At 43.3% G+C, this 17,295-nt stretch overlaps 1 protein-coding gene across 10 annotated transcripts in view; it reads right to left on the reverse strand.

Annotated features, from left to right (window-relative positions):
* The window catches only part of LRRC49 (leucine rich repeat containing 49), a 59,942-nt gene that overhangs the window by 35,248 nt on the left and 7,399 nt on the right, over window positions 1-17,295 (reverse strand). For 4 of the 10 annotated variants that reach the window (XM_081170595.1, XM_081170592.1, XM_081170590.1 and 1 more), the window contains exons 4-9: window positions 16,150-16,344; window positions 14,292-14,382; window positions 13,091-13,294; window positions 8,376-8,442; window positions 5,868-6,011; window positions 1,952-2,013 (exon numbers count right to left, since the gene is read on the reverse strand). In XM_081170595.1, coding sequence (XP_081026721.1) covers window positions 1,952-2,013; window positions 5,868-6,011; window positions 8,376-8,442; window positions 13,091-13,294; window positions 14,292-14,382; window positions 16,150-16,344 — 763 coding nt within the window. Of the gene's footprint in view, window positions 1-1,951; window positions 2,014-2,123; window positions 2,287-5,867; window positions 6,012-8,375; window positions 8,443-13,090; window positions 13,295-14,291; window positions 14,383-16,060; window positions 16,345-17,295 lie in introns of those variants that run through there. The other 6 variants (XM_081170589.1, XM_081170587.1, XM_081170596.1 and 3 more) reach the window with 6 other exon arrangements.

A 17,295-nucleotide genomic window follows, 5' to 3' on the forward strand; every position in this document is an offset into this window, starting at 1 on the left:
CAGCGCAAGTTCCCGCTGCGTTCCGGAGGCTTTGGGTTCCTTTCGCTGAAGCCGAGAGAGTCTTGCTCTCCTGGCTTCAGCAGAGAGGGAGAGCTGCACAGCGCCCCTTCAGCGAAGCGGGAGGAGAAATGGAAGGGGTTCCGTTTCTCCTGTTGCTTCGCTGATGGAGCGCTGAGCAGAGAGGGGGAGAATTTTTTTTCCCTTGTTCTCCCCCTCTAAAACAAGGTGCGTCCTATGGTCGGGTGCGTCCTATAGAGCGGAAAATACGGCAAGTTTTGCATGTGACAACAGAATGGCAAGCAAACAGCAAGAACATAACTTGGGTTACTTCCATGAACAGAGCTGATGAAACAGTTTCCTGTGAGGTGACTGCATCCCTCTTAGAGCATTTGGAAGAGCTAAACCCTCCTGAGTCCAGCGTGACATCACAGGAGAATGACCCCTCCAACTTCACAGCACAAGAAACAGTTAGCAAACTCAGGAAAGGGCCATTTAAGTTCAGCCCCAGTCTAGACATTGCAGTTTTCTTTTTTCTAATTCACAGTCTCCCTTCCCCAAGTACAGAACTACCACCACCACAGCGGAACTTTGCTTGAGAGAAACTGGGACACTGGAAAAATGATGTTCAGTTACACTGAGCAGAAAGTAATTCTCACTGACTGCAGGGTTTACATCCTAAAGGCAGAGCAATATACCTCTGCAGTCTTTCAACTGCTGAGCCCAGCCAAACACTCCCCCCCCCAAAAAAAAAAGTCAAATCAGGGTAGGATTTATGTATCATTCAAAGTGAAACAATCCAAACCATAAAGGAGGGCGGGGCAGATTAAGCTGGAGTGTTGGTAGATGGCTGTGTTCATGTCTAAATAATGCTGCCAAATCCAATCTATGGAAGGATATGCACTGAATGTGAAGTTTAGGTTCTCAGCACTGTTGCAATACATAAACCCCTAAGTACTGAAAACTCTACCCAGCAAGTGGCACATATCCTTCCACAGTTTAAACTGCAGCCAACAAGCAACACTTTCAAAACAAAAGAGTTACCATTTTCACTTCCCCATTCCACTTCTCCAGAACATAAGCACAATAAAACAAACAGCAGTAGTTCCACGTGGTTAAATTCCACTGAGAGCAATTAAGACCCCTTGCCTGCCTCCCCCACCCTCCCAATGTGTGAGTAATTGCCGCAATCCCAGGCTGAATATCCTGCAGTGAGGAATCGCTGCAACACGTAATTGCCTCTGAGAAAGGATGTTAGACATACTAAATTGTGATCAAGGGGGAAGTGCATCCAGGAAAGAATACATTCACTAATTTTGAAAACAGGCTTAATTAAATGCTGCAGCCCAAATTATATAAAAACAGAATAAAGGAGGGGGTGGGGAGAATAAGATTCAGAAAATGCAGCTCTTATTAAGAAAAAAGGTGTTTTACTCCTGATTTCATAACTAGGTTGAAGAGTAGCATAGAAAGGAACAAGCTGCATCTTAGTAACTAAAAAAAGGATGCTCAATGACCTCCACAAATGGAAGCCTGTAACTTCAATTAAAGAGACATCAATTTACATGACAGTCTGGAGCAAATATAACAGGCTGTATAATCTAAACCCAGTTAGGGCATTTTTAAAATGAGAATAATAGTGATTCACAAACTAATTCAGATTAACATTGACTCTGCAGTATCAATATCCGGGCTTTCTACTTAAGTATGGTAATGACATATTTTAAAACAGAAGAGAAACATTTCTTCTCTGTGCACTTAGAAAAAAAGATTAAAGGTTTTGCTAAATTTTGGGTTCATAGTTGTTCTCTTTCTCATATACTGTATCATTTGTCTACCAGTCAGACAAAAGTAACCACTGGCAAATATTTAATTTTAAATGGATAGTGGTAATAAGTGAGGCACTGAGAGAGCAAACGGATTCTCTCCCCGCCCACCAGCAGTTTCTGCTTACCGAGATATATTGTTAAAGCTGAGGAAGAGACGTTGGAGGCAGGGCAAAGTATCCACATCTTTCTAGAACGAGAGAGAGAGAAAACACCAAATTCAGCATCTGAAGGACAGCATGCTCTACACGCTCTTGCTTCTCTGGAGGATGAAACATGCCTACTGCAATTTACTGTAACCTTGCTGCAGTGCCAACTGCTGTCGAACACGCGGCTCCATCCCTCTGTGGTGCATAGATCCTCTTGGAAAATAAGCTGGACTGCTTGCAACAGAAAGTGTTGAGCAAACGAGAGGGAAGACGCAGCAGCAGTAGATGCTGGCCTCTTTTTGAACAGGCTTCTCAAAAAAGGAGCTGAGGTGCTGACTCAGGGTTTCAGCTGCAGGGGAAAGCAGGCCACTATGAAACGGCAAGCAAAATAAAATCCAATTTTGTAGTCATGCTGTTGTCTAAAGCATCAAAGTGCTAACTCATGCATGCAGCTGTCCAACCAGCAGCAAGCAATACTGAAATGTGCTCTGCAGACATTTCCCTGCTTCCTCAAGTAGGTTAACGAGTTGGAGTCCCACCACAGACAACACAGAAATGCACTCCAGAACTCACAAAATGGTTATCAGTTTGTAATGCACAGCCTTTGTGGGAACACAGGGAAGGTATATATTATTATTATTATTACAGTGGTACCTCGGGTTACATACACTTCAGGTTACATACGCTTCAGGTTACAGACTCTGCTAACCCAGAAATATTACCTTGGGTTAAGAACTTTGCTTCAGGATGAGAACAGAAATCGTGCTCCAGCGGCGTGGCGGCAGCAGGAGGCCCCATTAGCTAAAGTGGTGCTTCAGCTCAAGAACAGTTTCAGGTTAAGAACGGACCTCCAGAATGAATTAAGTACTTAACCCGAGGTACCACTGTATTATTATTACTATTAACAACAACAACAATATCACTTTAACAATCCATCCAATTCTTCCATGAGTCAGAGACGTTTATTTTTGCCATTGCCACCACCAAACTGATTAGTTCAGCGGGTGAGGCAACTCTCCAACTTGCAATGAGTGGATACAAATACACCAAGATAATGTTGATAATGATAACGATGATTTATTAAATTTCTATACCACCCTTCATCCAAGGATCACAGGGCAGTTTACAATATAAAAACACAAAAATGTATAACATAGTAACATACAAAAACAATAACCAAGGGGTCTCCTTGGCTTTCAGGAGCGGGACAAATATGTGGGCCATGATATGGGCCAGTCCATGGTGTTTCTCACCCACATCATGATAGGCAAGATTGTTGATTTTCTGGAACACACAAAAACCCCTTCCCTACACAATGTGAAAAGCAAGACTCATTTTGTCATGCAGATGTTTCATTCTCACCACCACAAGGTCTATGCTCAAGATAACAAGGATTAGTCGCTTCTTAAACAATTGTCCTGAGCGCACAGTCTAGATGGCTAATGTAGCAAAAGGTAGATTCTAACAGACAATGCAGCAATTTCAATCTATTTATACCCCCAACTCTCTAGCTGGATAAACTCCCAGAGTGTCTTACAAATAAAAAAAGTTCTTGCCCTCAGGCTTATAATCTTAAAAGCTGTGATATTAAAGGGAAAAGGGTCAAAGAGGGGAAGAAGAAAACGGGCAAACTCTAATACCAAATTCTTAATGTTATAAGATCCTCAGGACCAGCTTAGAACACTGTAGTGTAGAGGAAAAACAAACACTGCCAGCAAGGAGAAAACTATCACAGCAATGAATGGCCTGGACAATTTTGTCCCTCTCTGATGTGCTGATTTTCTACTCAAATGGACTTCATGGACCACATCTCTCCATATGAACCAATCCAGACCCTGCAATCATCATCTGAGACCCTTCTTCATGTGCCTCCTCCGGGAGAGGTACAGAGGGTGGCAACACAAGAACAGGCCTTTTCTGTGGTGGCTCCCCACTTGTAGAATGCTCTCCCCAGGGAGGCTTGCCTGGAGCCTTTGCTATATATCTTTAGGCGACAGGCGAAAACCTTCTCCCAGGTCTTTGGCTAATTAAACAATTTTTTAACTATTGGGGGGGGGGGGTCTCTCTCTTTCGCCTTTCCCTGCTGTCCAACTCAGACCACCACTCCTTTTCTCTGAGCCATGCTCTTCTGCAATCCTCCTTTCCCAAAACCTCTTCCTTTCCTTGGTGTATGGATATCTAACCTCTGCTTCTCTTCCTTGCCTAGAACCTTCAGCTTTCCCTCTTCTTACTCAAGAACAATACAGTTCAGACAATGGCCGTCAGACACCTTCTGTCTGCCCTGACTTTCCATGACTTTAAGATTCCAAGGTTTGCAGCAATTCAAACATCCCTTAGGTATTGTCAGGCCTGGTCGTTGTCCTCTTCAGATCACCACACAAACGCTTCTTGTTCTTTTATAAAACTTTTTATTGCGTATTAACAAAACAATCTTATAAACGGTTCTTAACTACAGTATTCTTCCTCAACTATTCTTCCTAACTATACAGCTCCCAAGTTAAAACAGTACAACGCATCATCAGAGATCTACAACCTCTCCTGGACAATGACAGTTCTCTTTCTCAAGCTCTGGGAGGAAGACCTTTCATTGCCTACAGACAGCCACCCAATCTTAAACAACTCCTAACCCACAATAATACTACAACCAGACTTAACACGGACACTGGCACCAGAGCCTGCAATAAACCCAGATGCCAACTTTGCTGCCACATACACCCGGACAACACCATTACTGGCCCCAACAACATCACACATACCATCTCGGGACTATTTAATTGCTCATCGTCTAACATTGTGTATGCCATCAAATGCCAACAGTGTCCTTCAGCTTTCTATATTGGACAAACAGGCCAAACCTTACGCCAAAGAATAAACGGACATAAATCTGACATCAAGAATCACAAAACAGAGAAACCAGTAGGAGAACACTTCAATCTCCCAGGACATTCTATACAAGATCTCAAAGTAGCTGTTTTACTACAAAGGAATTTCAGAAATAGACTGGAAAGAGAAGCTGCTGAATTGCAACTCATTACCAAACTCAAAACCATGGAGAGACCTGGTCTGAACAAAGACATTGGATTCTTATCTCATTATACATGACTAAGCCATTTTTCACCTTCTCACCCCTTGCCTTTTCCTGTAAGACCTATTGCAGTCGTTAAGAGTCGTCAACAGGCTCATCTCAGCTATCTGCCAATCTCCCATTCCCACCACCCTTCTGAGTAATACCCCTCCCCACCTTCTCACTACATAGAAGGATCTGGCAACTTCTGTTTCAGTGTATCTGAAGAAGTGTGCATGCACACGAAAGCTTATACCAAGAACTAACTTAGTTGGTCTTTAAGGTGCTACAGGAAGGAATTTTTTTATTCTTTCTCAGCGTCACTTATTTCAGCTACCTTCTGAGCTCTGCTTCTTGGTGACCAGCCACTCTCAAAATGGCGAAGGGGCCCTTCCCTTTGCTTTCCTGCTCTTTTTCCTACCCTCCTGGCTAGAGCTGGCTTGTATCTCCCCTCCTCCCAATCTGAGCTAGAACTGAACCCTTGCCTTTCCTGGGAACAGCCGGTCCCTCCCTCTTGTTCCTCATGCTCTCTTCTGTTAGATTCACTGCTCTCCTTCCCCCCTTGGAGAAAGCTTTCTCCCTCTGGGAAACTGGAAACTTCTAACTCTTCCCTGACAGGTATATCACTTTATAGATCTCCTGCAAAATATGTATTCATAGGCTCTCTCTTCAACTGAAGACTATACATGACAATATACATTGATACCCAAAAAAAATCCACCAAAAGAAACTTAATTTTTTTGAATCAATTTGTTTTAAAATTCCAAAAGCAATATAGTTCATTCAAATTATAGCATTTTTTTCTAGAGCAAATGGATTCAGTTCACTTACCACAATTCTGATCTGATTATATCTAAGATTAAGTTCCGTCAGTGAATCTAGTCCGTTCAGGTTTTCAATGTATGTTAAGCAATTCCGGGCAAGATTCAGCACTCTGAGGTCACTTAAATGGTGGAGATTTTCTATGATAGCAATCTGTAAAAGAGAAGATGAGGAAGAATGAGGATTGTATCAGTTGAGCCCAACCCTTCTTTCCCCCCTCTAAGAATGACACCATTAAACAAGCAGCTTCTCTTCTAAGCCTGAACTGTGGAGGCGAAAAAGTGAAATGTTTATGGTCACACCCCTATGCACACTTACATGGGAGTAAGCTCCACTAAGCACTGTAGGACTTACTTCCAAGCAACCATGCAAAGGATAAGTTAATTGTAGAGCACCAACTACTTAAGAAGCAAATAACTGAAATAATAGGGTTAGCAAGCAGTACAGCTGACGTCACACAGAAATGGAGAACAGGAACAAGTGGCTAAGAATGAAGACTGGAACTCTCCAAAGATGGCTTCTTGCTAGGAGTCCCTGCAGTGCCTCCTTTCAAAAGAGCAGAAGCATTTATCAGATCAGCAGAAATCTGGGATTCATAAAGAATTCATAGAGATGTTATTTATGAACTTCTTCTGTCAGTGTTAATGGAATTCCTTCCTATCACAGCTTTCCTTCTTTCCTTTTTAAAACACACACAAACTATCTATAGATCTACACACAGACACACACACATATATGTTTTTATAAAATTATGTTAACTAAAGTAGAAACAAAGCATTAGATGAAACAGAGCTCAAATATTACAGTACGGTTTGAGCACACACAAGATTAAGCATGATTTTCTCAGCTTATCCTTCTCACTCATCCTTCCCCAACAACTAATACTCAGGATACTCCCCTCTGTACACATGAATTCCTTTTAGTAAAAAGCACCATGAATGTTAATCCCTTTTGAAGCTATCTAAGCCAGTGACCATCAATACAGTTTAAGACAGCAAATTCCATAAATTAATTATGTATTGTGTGAAGAGGGATCTTCTTCTCTCTACCCTGATCCTACTAGAAATCAACTTCTTTGGCCGGCCTTGTTGTATGATGACACAAGAGAAATCTAATCTTTCCCTATTGTTTTGAATAAATTGATGGGCAGTTTTCCATGTTTTGGTGGGCTGCCATTTCTGCCAGGCCCAGGGTTCACTGCTGCTCCCAATACTTCCTGGGGAGGGCTCTTGAGCAAGACACCTTCCATGCTTCACCTTCACCCTGTCCCTCAGCAAGTGAGCCTGCTTGTTGCAACAGGTCCAGGAGGGAACTCTTCTCCATCAGCCTCCTATGGGCCCTTAGCAGGTGCTCAACTCTGCTGATCCTTGATGCCAGCCCTGTACATGAACTGACTAACACTTTTTGGTAGTCAGGTGGGTTCTGTTGCAATTTTAATGGCAGACTCTAATCATAAGGTCACAGAAAATATAGCCATGTTCCTGGGCATTGTCGGCCAATTGGTGCCAAAGAAGGATTGAACTTTTTTTATGTATGCTGCAACAGCAGCAAGAATACTCATTGCAAAGTATTGGAAGACACAAGATTTACCCACTCTGGAAGTATGGCAGATGAAGGTGATCGACTACATGGAATTGGCAGAAATGACTGGCAGAATCCGAGACCAGGGAGAAGAGTTGGTGAAAGAAGACTGGAAGAAATTTAAAGACTATTTACAGAAATATTGTAAAATTAATGAATGTTAGAAGGATGTTGGATAGAAACTAAGGGGTTTCCAGCTGTAATGCTTTAGGAGATACGAAAAAAAGGTTTATAAATGGGTAAAAGCTTAATGGTAAGGATTTGCTGAACTAACAAATTGAAGTGGAATACAAAGAAGGGAGGTATGAGGAGGTCTGGGGAAATAAGCGTAAGGAAGATATGTTACGGAAAATTATCTGTTTTTAACTGTTTTTATGTTGTATTTTGTATTTTGTTTCTTTTTATTTTATTTTTTTTCATTGTTATATTTTAGAAAACTTTAATAAATATCTTTGGGGGGGGAGAAAAGGGAGGGTCTTTGATAGGCACAGAAAAAAGAGATGGCACCTGAAGAGTAATGAAAGGATACTTCGAGGAGAATGTGCCACCACACTAAAGGCCCAGATTCTACAAGGTCGGATGGACGTCCTAATAAGATGATATCTGATTTTGTAAACATTAGGTGTGCTCCCCCAAACCACTGGATGTGTTTTTCGAAATAAAAAGCCCCCAAACACTTTAACTCTTCAATATAGTGAAGGAGCAGGTGGTTATCTAGTCATCTGACAGCCCTAACGAAATGAATGATACACTAGACTCCACAGGCTGATGGCATAATTAACTCAATGTAAGATTCTGAAAAACTATGCAAAGTTAAGTTCCTTCAATTTAGCAAGTCTCATGAAAACAAAGGGGAGATGCAAAGCAGCACCACACCTAAAAAGCCAGCAACAGGTACCCCATGGTACAAACTGAAAAAGATTTATCACATTATACCTGATTTCCATGAAGGTCCAAGACATCAAGGCTTACAAGGTTATCCAGGTTTGATATTCTCCTTATTCTGAAACATTCAAGCATTCAAGAAGTATTTTTATTTCAAGGAGGGGAAATTTATTCCCATTTGACCCCTGCCCAGGCTTTAATCTGCTATGGGCTTCTGTCCAGCATAACCAACCACTTGAGGATCTAATCCCAAGCAGAATGCCAGTGCATCCCAGAACCTCCAGCATACGCAGGTCCCCAATGTGAAGGCAAGGACAGTGGGATTCAACCACAGATCTACCCCTGCTGCTAACGTAAATGGTAAAGCCAACATGCTGAACAGAGGCAGAAAAAAAGGGAAGACCTCCATACACCAGCTTGAAATTGTATGGATTCTGGAAGTGGAGTGCTTAGCAAGAAGGTGGATACAGGACAAGATGCAACAGCAAACTTGGGAAAACAGCAGCTTCTGAGACTTCTTGCAGTATTAAGCACTCCAATAAAGGAGAGTGAAATTATGAATCTCCTAGCAATCTGTTCCTGACTAGCACCAGGAACTCACCCTCCTCCAATCCAAGGGTGGTTAGAAGTAAATAAAGAAGAAAGCCCCACTTAATTCATAGTTACTTGTGGTTTGTCCCATATTCAGACATGCATTAACAGCCGCAACTGAACAACCTCCCCTCCGAGTTTGAGGCATCTCGAGTGTGTGGAAGAGGATCTTGCATTTCTCCTCCACTCTCACCCGGTTCCTGGTTGAGACCAGCAGGAGTGGTGAGTAAAGCTTGGAAAGAGTCTCAGAGGAAAATGTTGGGATTTGCAGGAGCTGCTCACTCCTAGGGAGGTGGTGTGCCCTTCTGCACTGCTGGGGGGAGGGAGCCTCACAGAAGGAGGACGATTTCCTCAGGCTCCCCTCACGCAAGACAGGGAAAAGCTGGCAGGGCAAAGTTGGGACTCTTTCTGAGGTTAGCTCCTGCTCCTAGACTATCCCAGCCCTGATATTCTCAGATAGTACGGAGTCTTTATCATGTATAGTTTGGCTTGCTCTCTAGCAGAGTGCAAGCTGGTATAAGATACTGTTTTTCTACTTGTTCGATGTTTTATGATGTTTTTATATACAGTGGTACCTCGGTTTAAGAACAGCCCTGTTTACGAACTATTCGGTATATGAATTCTGCAAAATCGGAAGTAGTGTTCCAGTTAGCAAACTTTACCTCGGTCTACGAACAGAAGCTGAATGGTAGAAGGGCACCAGCAGCGGGAGGCCTCATTAGAGAAAGCGTGCCTCAGTTTAAGAACGGCTTTGGTTTAAGAACAGACTTCCAGAACGGATTACGTTTGTAAACCAAAGTACCACTGTATTCTGTATGCCACCCAGAGGGATATTAATAATAATAATCTTATTCTTATTATTTTTTATTATTCAAAGCCAATATGTACATTTCTGCCATCAACTGGAAAAATATGCAAAGCTTATTAGGGTCTTGAAATATGCATGCTGTTGATTTCACCATTTTTTTAAAAAATGTATTTTTTTATTAAAGATTTCTTGGTTTACAAAAGTATGTGCAATATCTCTTTTTCCAAGTTACATTTTCTACAGATCAGTTTCATTTGTTGAGACATTAGTGTTACATTAGTAAGAAAAGTGGGAAAGAGGTGGGGGGAACGGTAATGGGGTTGGGGTCAGGAGGCAAGGTTTCTATTTTACTTAATGTATGTGCAGGGTTTTGTGTCAGCATCGCTTGTGCAGGTAATAATAATAATAATAATAATAATAATAATAATAATAATAATAATAATAATAATAATAATTAATAATTTATTATTTATATCCCGCCCATCTGGCTGGGTTTCTCCAGCCATTCTGGGCAGCTTCCAACAGAACACTAAAATACAATAACTTTTAAACATTAAAAGCTTCCCTAAACAGGGCTGCCTTCAGATGTCTTCTAACAGTTTGGTAGTTATTTTTCTCTTTGACATCTGGTGGGAGGGTGTTAGACAGGGCAGGTGCCACTACCAAGAAGGCCCTCTGCCTGGTTCCCTGTAACTTGTATGTGCGGGGTTTTGTGTCAGCGTCGCTTGTGCAGGTTCTCTTTACTATTCACTTGTGTTCCTTTGGTGGTGAGAGAGGTTGGGGTTGGCCTAGGGTGTGGTTGTTTGTGATTGGCTGTGGTGAACTCCATGTGTGAGTGGGGTGGCTGGGTGGTTTTGGATCAGGTTAGCCATATTGATTCATATGCTATTGGTGGATTCTTGTCATTGTCTTGTTGAGCTGTATATGTGATAAAAGGGAGCCACACCGGGGTGAAGGCGTCTTCTTCTATTTGTCCCCGTGTCAGTTTCAGTTTATTGGTTAATTTTTCTAGTAAGGCTGTTTCCCATACTACTTGGTACCATTGGTCCATGCTTACTCCTGACATGTTTCTCCAGTGTCTGGTTATGATGTTTCTGGCTGCTGAGAGTAGGTGGGTGATGAGTTCTTTGTGATGTGAGTGGGAATTATTGTCTTGGAAGACATTTAGTAGGGCCAATTCTGGGATGATTTCTAATACTTGCTTGGTTATTTTACATATTACTCATAAGGCTGTTGTCCAGAATAGTTGGATTTTGGGGCATTCCACCACATGTGCCTGTGGAGGTGCACCCTCTCCAGCATTTTGATGAGGTTCCTGGGTGTATTAGTGCTAATTTCCTCGGTGTTAGGTACAACCTGTGAGTTTCAGAGTGAGTTCTTTCCTTTTCGTTGATATGGATTTAAAGGGAGGTTTAGACCAAATTCTGGTCCACTGAGTGGGGTTAATCTCATAGCCTATGTCGTCTTCCCATTGTTTTTTGATTACGTCTAGGGTGTTTGTGGGATTTTGGAGTAGTATTTTGTATATTGCGGATACCATCCCTTTGCCGTTTCCCTTTGTTGTTAGGAGGTGGTTTTCGAAGGTTGTCAGGGGCCTAGTTGCTGCTGATTTTACTACTGGATTGTTTAAGAGGGCATGTAATTGGTGGTGTGTTAGCCAGGGCATTTGGGCGTCTTCTAGTTTGTCTTGTATTTCTTGTGTTGATAAGGGTTTGTTATTTTTATAGAAGTCTGTTAGGCGATATAAGCCTTTGGTTTGCCAGGTTTTTATCTGGAGGTTTTGTGCTGTGTGATGAAATAATGGGTGGTGTGCCAAGGGAATTAGTGGGGCTGGGGCTGGGGACAGTTTACCTTTCCATGCTTTAAGCATGGTCTGTATGCACCTGTTTAGTGTTGTGGGAATTTTCCTCCGTTTGGGAGGAATGGGTATGCTGTGGTGCAGGTATTTTCAATTGTGTCCCTCTCCAGGTGTATTCATTGTTTTGTCTCATCTTCTAGTATATATGGGATTATGTGACGTACTTGGTTGGCAATATAATATGCTTCTATGTTGGGGATTTCCCATCGTCCTTCTGAGGAGGGGAGGTGCAGGTATTTGGGGCCATTTACGGAGTTGGGCTGGGGGAATCCAGGTTGGGAGGGTTTGGAATAGGTAGGTTAGTTTTGGGAGGGTGATCGTTTTTATCATGGCTATTTTGTCCGAAAGAGTGAAGTTCATGTTGTTCCATCTCTTTAGGTCTTTGTTAATTTGTCGTCACAAGGGGTTGTAGTTGTGGAGCTATAATTTATTGAGGTTTCTGGTTATTTGTACCCCCTAGGTATCTGAACTTGGTGGGGCAAAATTTTACCTTGGCGACGTTAGCACAGGCATAGGAAACTCGGCCCTCCAGGTGTTTTGGAACTACAACTCCCATCATCCCTGACCACAAGTCCTGTTAGCTAGGGATGATGGGAATTGTAGTCCCAAAATATCTGGAAGGCCAAGTTTGACTATGCCTGTGTTAGCGAGTTCTTTTTGGATGTGAGGAGGGGTGCTGAAGCACATAGCTTCCAACTTTGCAAAATTCACCTGTTGGCCCGACACCATTGCAAATGTAATGAGCTCTCTGATTAGGGAGGTTGCTGTGTTTATGGGGTCTGGTGTTGACACCATTAGGTCATCTGCAAAGAGACCTAATTTATAGGTTCAGTTTCACCCATGTTGTCAGTTTACACTTCACTGTACTGTAGAAGTAGCCAAGACTTTTGATAGCACAGGTCATGCACTGAATTTGGGCAAAGCATGCCTGTGTGCGTATAATTACATAATTTGGCCCAACATTAATGGTCTTTGTCTAATAGCCGACCAATTCTGTCTACTCCATTTGCTTCTACACTCCTTCCCACTGGCAGCCCACGTTCCCACTTGCCCTGGGCTTTGTATGCTTCTGAGAAGTTGGAAGAACATACCATAATATTTTGGCAGCTGAGGTAATGACTTTTGAGGGTTCGTTTCAAGGTACACCTATGGAGATTTCAAAATCTACAGTCTGCATTCACCCCAGGTTGTGTTCTTGCTTGGGGAGCAAATTGGCAAAACTGCTATGCTTTTTCTCATATCCACAAATTCTGTACCTTATTTTGATACCACAGTCACCTCTGTATTGTCATATGTCCCAATTAGTCAGGGCTGGCTTTGACTTTGCAAGCAGACAGCTAGGTAAGTCGTGATTCCCAAGCAATAAGAAGTAGATTATGTTGCATTCCGTCTCTGCCAACCGTAGGGGGACTTATTTGACATTACAGTGAACACACCCTATGCAAGTTTCACAGAGAACACTAGAAAAGTGTTTTTTTTAAGTATGTCAAGGTCCCCTCCCTTTTTTACCTGTTATTTCCTAACAAAAGGACACGGAGGGACCTTAGTGTGGTAAGGCCGCTGATTTCCTCTATCTGATTATCATACAGATCTAAGAAAACAAGATGCTGCAAATTAGAGATATTCTGGATCCGTGTTATGCAGTTATGCTGGAAGCTCAGCAGACGAAGGTGCTCTTCTCCATCAATAATTGGGCAAACAGTCAGCTTCTGTCTAGGAGGGGGAAAGTTTTAAGAAATGTTTAGTACAGGTGACAACAAACACAGGGAATCACTTCTAATAGCAAACTCAAGCAAAGTGTTGGCATGACTGAAGCAGTGAGAAAAAAGGTAGAGGTATCAGCATAGGGAAAGTCCAAGGTTTTCAAAACCACAAAAATATCTGAAGAAGTGTGCATGCACACGACAGCTCATACCAAGAACTAACTTAGTTGGTCTTTAAGGTGCTACTGGAAGGAATTTTTTTATTTTGACTATGGCAGACCAACACGGCTACCTATCTGTAACAAAAATATCAGGAAGTCAAAAAGATTGCAATGAGGACAGAGCATGCACTGTAGCCATGAGTACCCATTAAAAGAGAAAACCAGAAAACCAGGGGGAAGTGGCAATGCAAAGGACCTGATTTCCTAAACAGGTAAACTCCAGTTCTGAGGGGACATTTTGCCCTCAAATATTCCATAGTACTTTATTCAAACTTCCGCTGTTGTTTACATCCATGATTTTTCTATCAGCTTTCTCCATCCCTGCTTTATTCAATCTTTTGCTGTTATTTTAACCACCACTTTTCCCCACCCCTCGATGTTTCTCCCTTCTCACTCCCATGCCATGTCCACTGCTGTTGTGCAACCTTCCTTCTCTTTTGTTTCCCTCCACCACCCCGACTTCATGGAAATCCAGGATTGTGATATGGCACTACAAATCCTCCTATGGGGGTTGTGCAGCCTTACCTTTTTATGTACATAGGAATAAAATCACTGAAGTTCTTAATACTAGCCACTGCTCATGATTTTCCCAGACAGACTAACAGTGCAATTCTATTCTAGTCAGAAATAAGTACCACTGAATTCAAATGGGGCTTACTCCCAGGTAAATGGGATTATGGCTGTGGCCTAAGGCTGAAATCCTATGAGTATGTGTGATATCATAACTCCTTCTATGTAAACATGTACATTACTGTGAAAAGCATCACCCACCAATTCTATTTTTACCTTTCAAGGGTCAGCCTGTCAGAATGCTGCATTTTCTCTTCTGCAGTTCGGTGCACTAGGGGAAAAGCAGTGTTCCCATAAGTGATATTATCTAATAGAAAAATAAACATTTAAAGGAATTTAACTTTAAAAAAACACACATATTACCATTTTACTGTCCAATGATGCACATGCCTAACTAGCTCTAGCAACAAACATGAGAGACTTGATGCCAAGGTTGCAATGCCAGAGTTAAGGAAGGGGATGTGCTCCTTGTGCGCCAGTCGGAAGCAGTTTTGTTGGGAAATGCTTGTAAGTGACATGGCAATATGGCACATGGAAGGAAAGTATGTATATTCTAATTTCACATCTATGCTTATAAGGTCCAAATTAGCCATGACTATACAGGAAAGAGAAGTCAGGGTTATTGTGGAAATATTATTCCTCTTGTTGGGCAGGGCAAACTATGCATCTAAGTGTATAGCTACAATCAGCAAGTAGGCCCTGTTGGTAGTTCTGCCTCTAACTGCTGCCCAGCTCACATGACAGCTCACATGACAGGGCCTTCTTGGTGGTGGTTCCATCTGTGGAATACCCTCCCTGGTGAGGCGCATCTGTCTGTCTCACTCCGCAGGCATTTGAAGGCTTATAGGCACTGGCCAAAGCAACCATGAAATTAATAACTGTGAGGGTATGTATGTTCCATTTATGATATGTGGGGTATAACATTACATAAAAACATTGATGATGATGATGATAATGTGAACCAGCATGGTATGACTCCATAGCCTTCCCCAACCTTAGGATGTTTTGCACTATAGTTTCCATTATCCCTGGTCACTGGTGACACTGGCTGGGGCTAATGCAAGCATAGACAAACTCAACCATCCAGATGTTTTCAGACTACAATTCCCACCATCCCTGACCACTGGTCCTGTTAGCTAGGGACAGTGGGAGTTGTAGTCCCAACACATCTGGAGGGCCAAGTTTGCCTATGCCTGGGCTAATGGGAGTTTGTGCCTTCTTAATGTTTCAGACTACAAGTTAGGGAAGGCCTGATTAAGAGTGTCAGACTGGGGAGCTGCAGGTTCAAATCCCTGCTCTGTCATGAATCTTACCGACCAATCACAATTTATCAGTCTAACCTGCATCATGGGATTGTTCTAAGGATAAAGCATGACTGGGGTGAGGAGATCCATGGAAGACTTAAATATATTACTTAACTATAATAATTAAATATAATACTGATGAATATAAATATTATATGAACTGGAATAAACAAGCATTGGAAGATATGAGAAAGGTGGAAAGGAAGATGCAGTGCCCGTTATGCGAAGAGGAGCAGAGGCACAGAACAGGGCTGAGATCTTTGCACAGGTGCCCAACGTTCAACCCAGCTTCATACCCAGCATGAAACCTAGCAATAATAATTGTATTATTTATTCATTCATTCATTCATTCATTCATTCATTCATTCAATTTATCAGAAGATCCAAAGGTAGTGGGATACAACTAATAGTTGTACATATTAGTTACTGCCTCAGATAATGAAGGTAGTACACAGGTATTGTGGCTAGTTACCAATGACAGCCTTACCATCCATGTATTTGTCTAATCCCCCTTTAATGCCATCCAAGTTGGTCACCCTCACAACGTCTTGCAATAGCAAAATTCCTTCTGTCCAGCCTGAATTTACCACCATTCACTTTCACTGGATGCCCCTACTGGGTTCTAGTTCTATGAATCATAGAAAAATTTCTGTTTCTCCATATCGGCCACATCATGCTCACCTCTATCATGTCCTCCTTTACCTGTCTTTCAACAGACGCCAAATGTTTGGAGGCCTGCTTTATCCACCACATCAGTGCTCATCACTTACCTGAAATATTTGGACTAGCATTATGGCAGCCCTGTTGAAGTCTGTATTTTGAAGGGTTAGGAAAGGAGGAATCTCCAAATGTTGCCAGAGAGCCTGCACCATATTTCACCTCCATGCTGGGAATATCTGCAAAATTTGGTGCTACAGGGACATACAACTTTTTACTGCGTGATAAAGGACTTAATCTTCCATCGGCTGGGGGGGAAATATATATATAAGGGTTATGACAGTGCTGCTCATCAAAATACAGAACTACAGTTGCAGTCCTCTGCACTCCTTGGCACACTAACTTGGGATGAAGTCCCTTTGAAATCAGCAGGTATGCTATAATTTATCAGCTATACGTGAGAATTTCACAAACTACCGTATTTTGCGCCCCATAAGACGCTCCGGCCCATAGGACGCACCTAGTTTTTTGGGGGGGAAATAAAGGGGAAAAAAATTATTTCCCCCCCAGGTGCGGGGCTGGAAGAACCAGGTCGGGGAACAGTGGGAAGGCACGCTCTGCCTCCCCGCTGTCCCCCGAGCTTGTGGGGCTGGCGATGGGCAGAGCTGTGCTGATCCCGGGATGGCAGGCAGCTCTGCGCCGCCATCCGGAGCGGGGCGGGACTTAGCGCCCCGCTCCGGATGGCGGCGCAGAGCTGCGCTGGTCCCAGGACCGCAGGCAGCTCTGCGCGGCCACCGGGAGTGGGGCGGAGCTTAGCGCCCCGCTCCGGATGGCAGCGCAGAGCTGCGCTGGTCCCAGGACCGCAGTCAGCTCTGCGCGGCCACCGGGAGCGGGGCGGAGCTTAGCGCCCCACTCCGGATGGCTGCGCAGAGCTGCGCTGGTCCCAGGACCGCAGTCAGCTCTGCGCGGCCACCGGGAGCGGGGCGGAGCTTCGCCCCCGGCTCCCAGTGGCCGCGCAGAGCTGCGCTGATCCCAGGACTGCAGGCAGCTCTGCGCAACCCTCGGAGCCGGTCTCCCGAGGGTTGCGCAGAGCTTCCTGAAGCCTGGAGAGCGAGAGGGGTCGGTGCGCACCGACCCCCCTCGCTCTCCAGGCTTCAGCGAAAGCCTGCATTCGCCCCATAAGACGCAGGCACATTTCCCCTTCATTTTTGGAGGGGAAAAAGTGCGTCTTATGGGGCGAAAAATACGGTACCATACTT

The sequence above is a fragment of the Podarcis bocagei genome, assembly GCF_964188305.1.
Source record: "Podarcis bocagei genome assembly, chromosome: 14".
Classification (NCBI taxonomy): domain Eukaryota; kingdom Metazoa; phylum Chordata; class Lepidosauria; order Squamata; family Lacertidae; genus Podarcis; species Podarcis bocagei.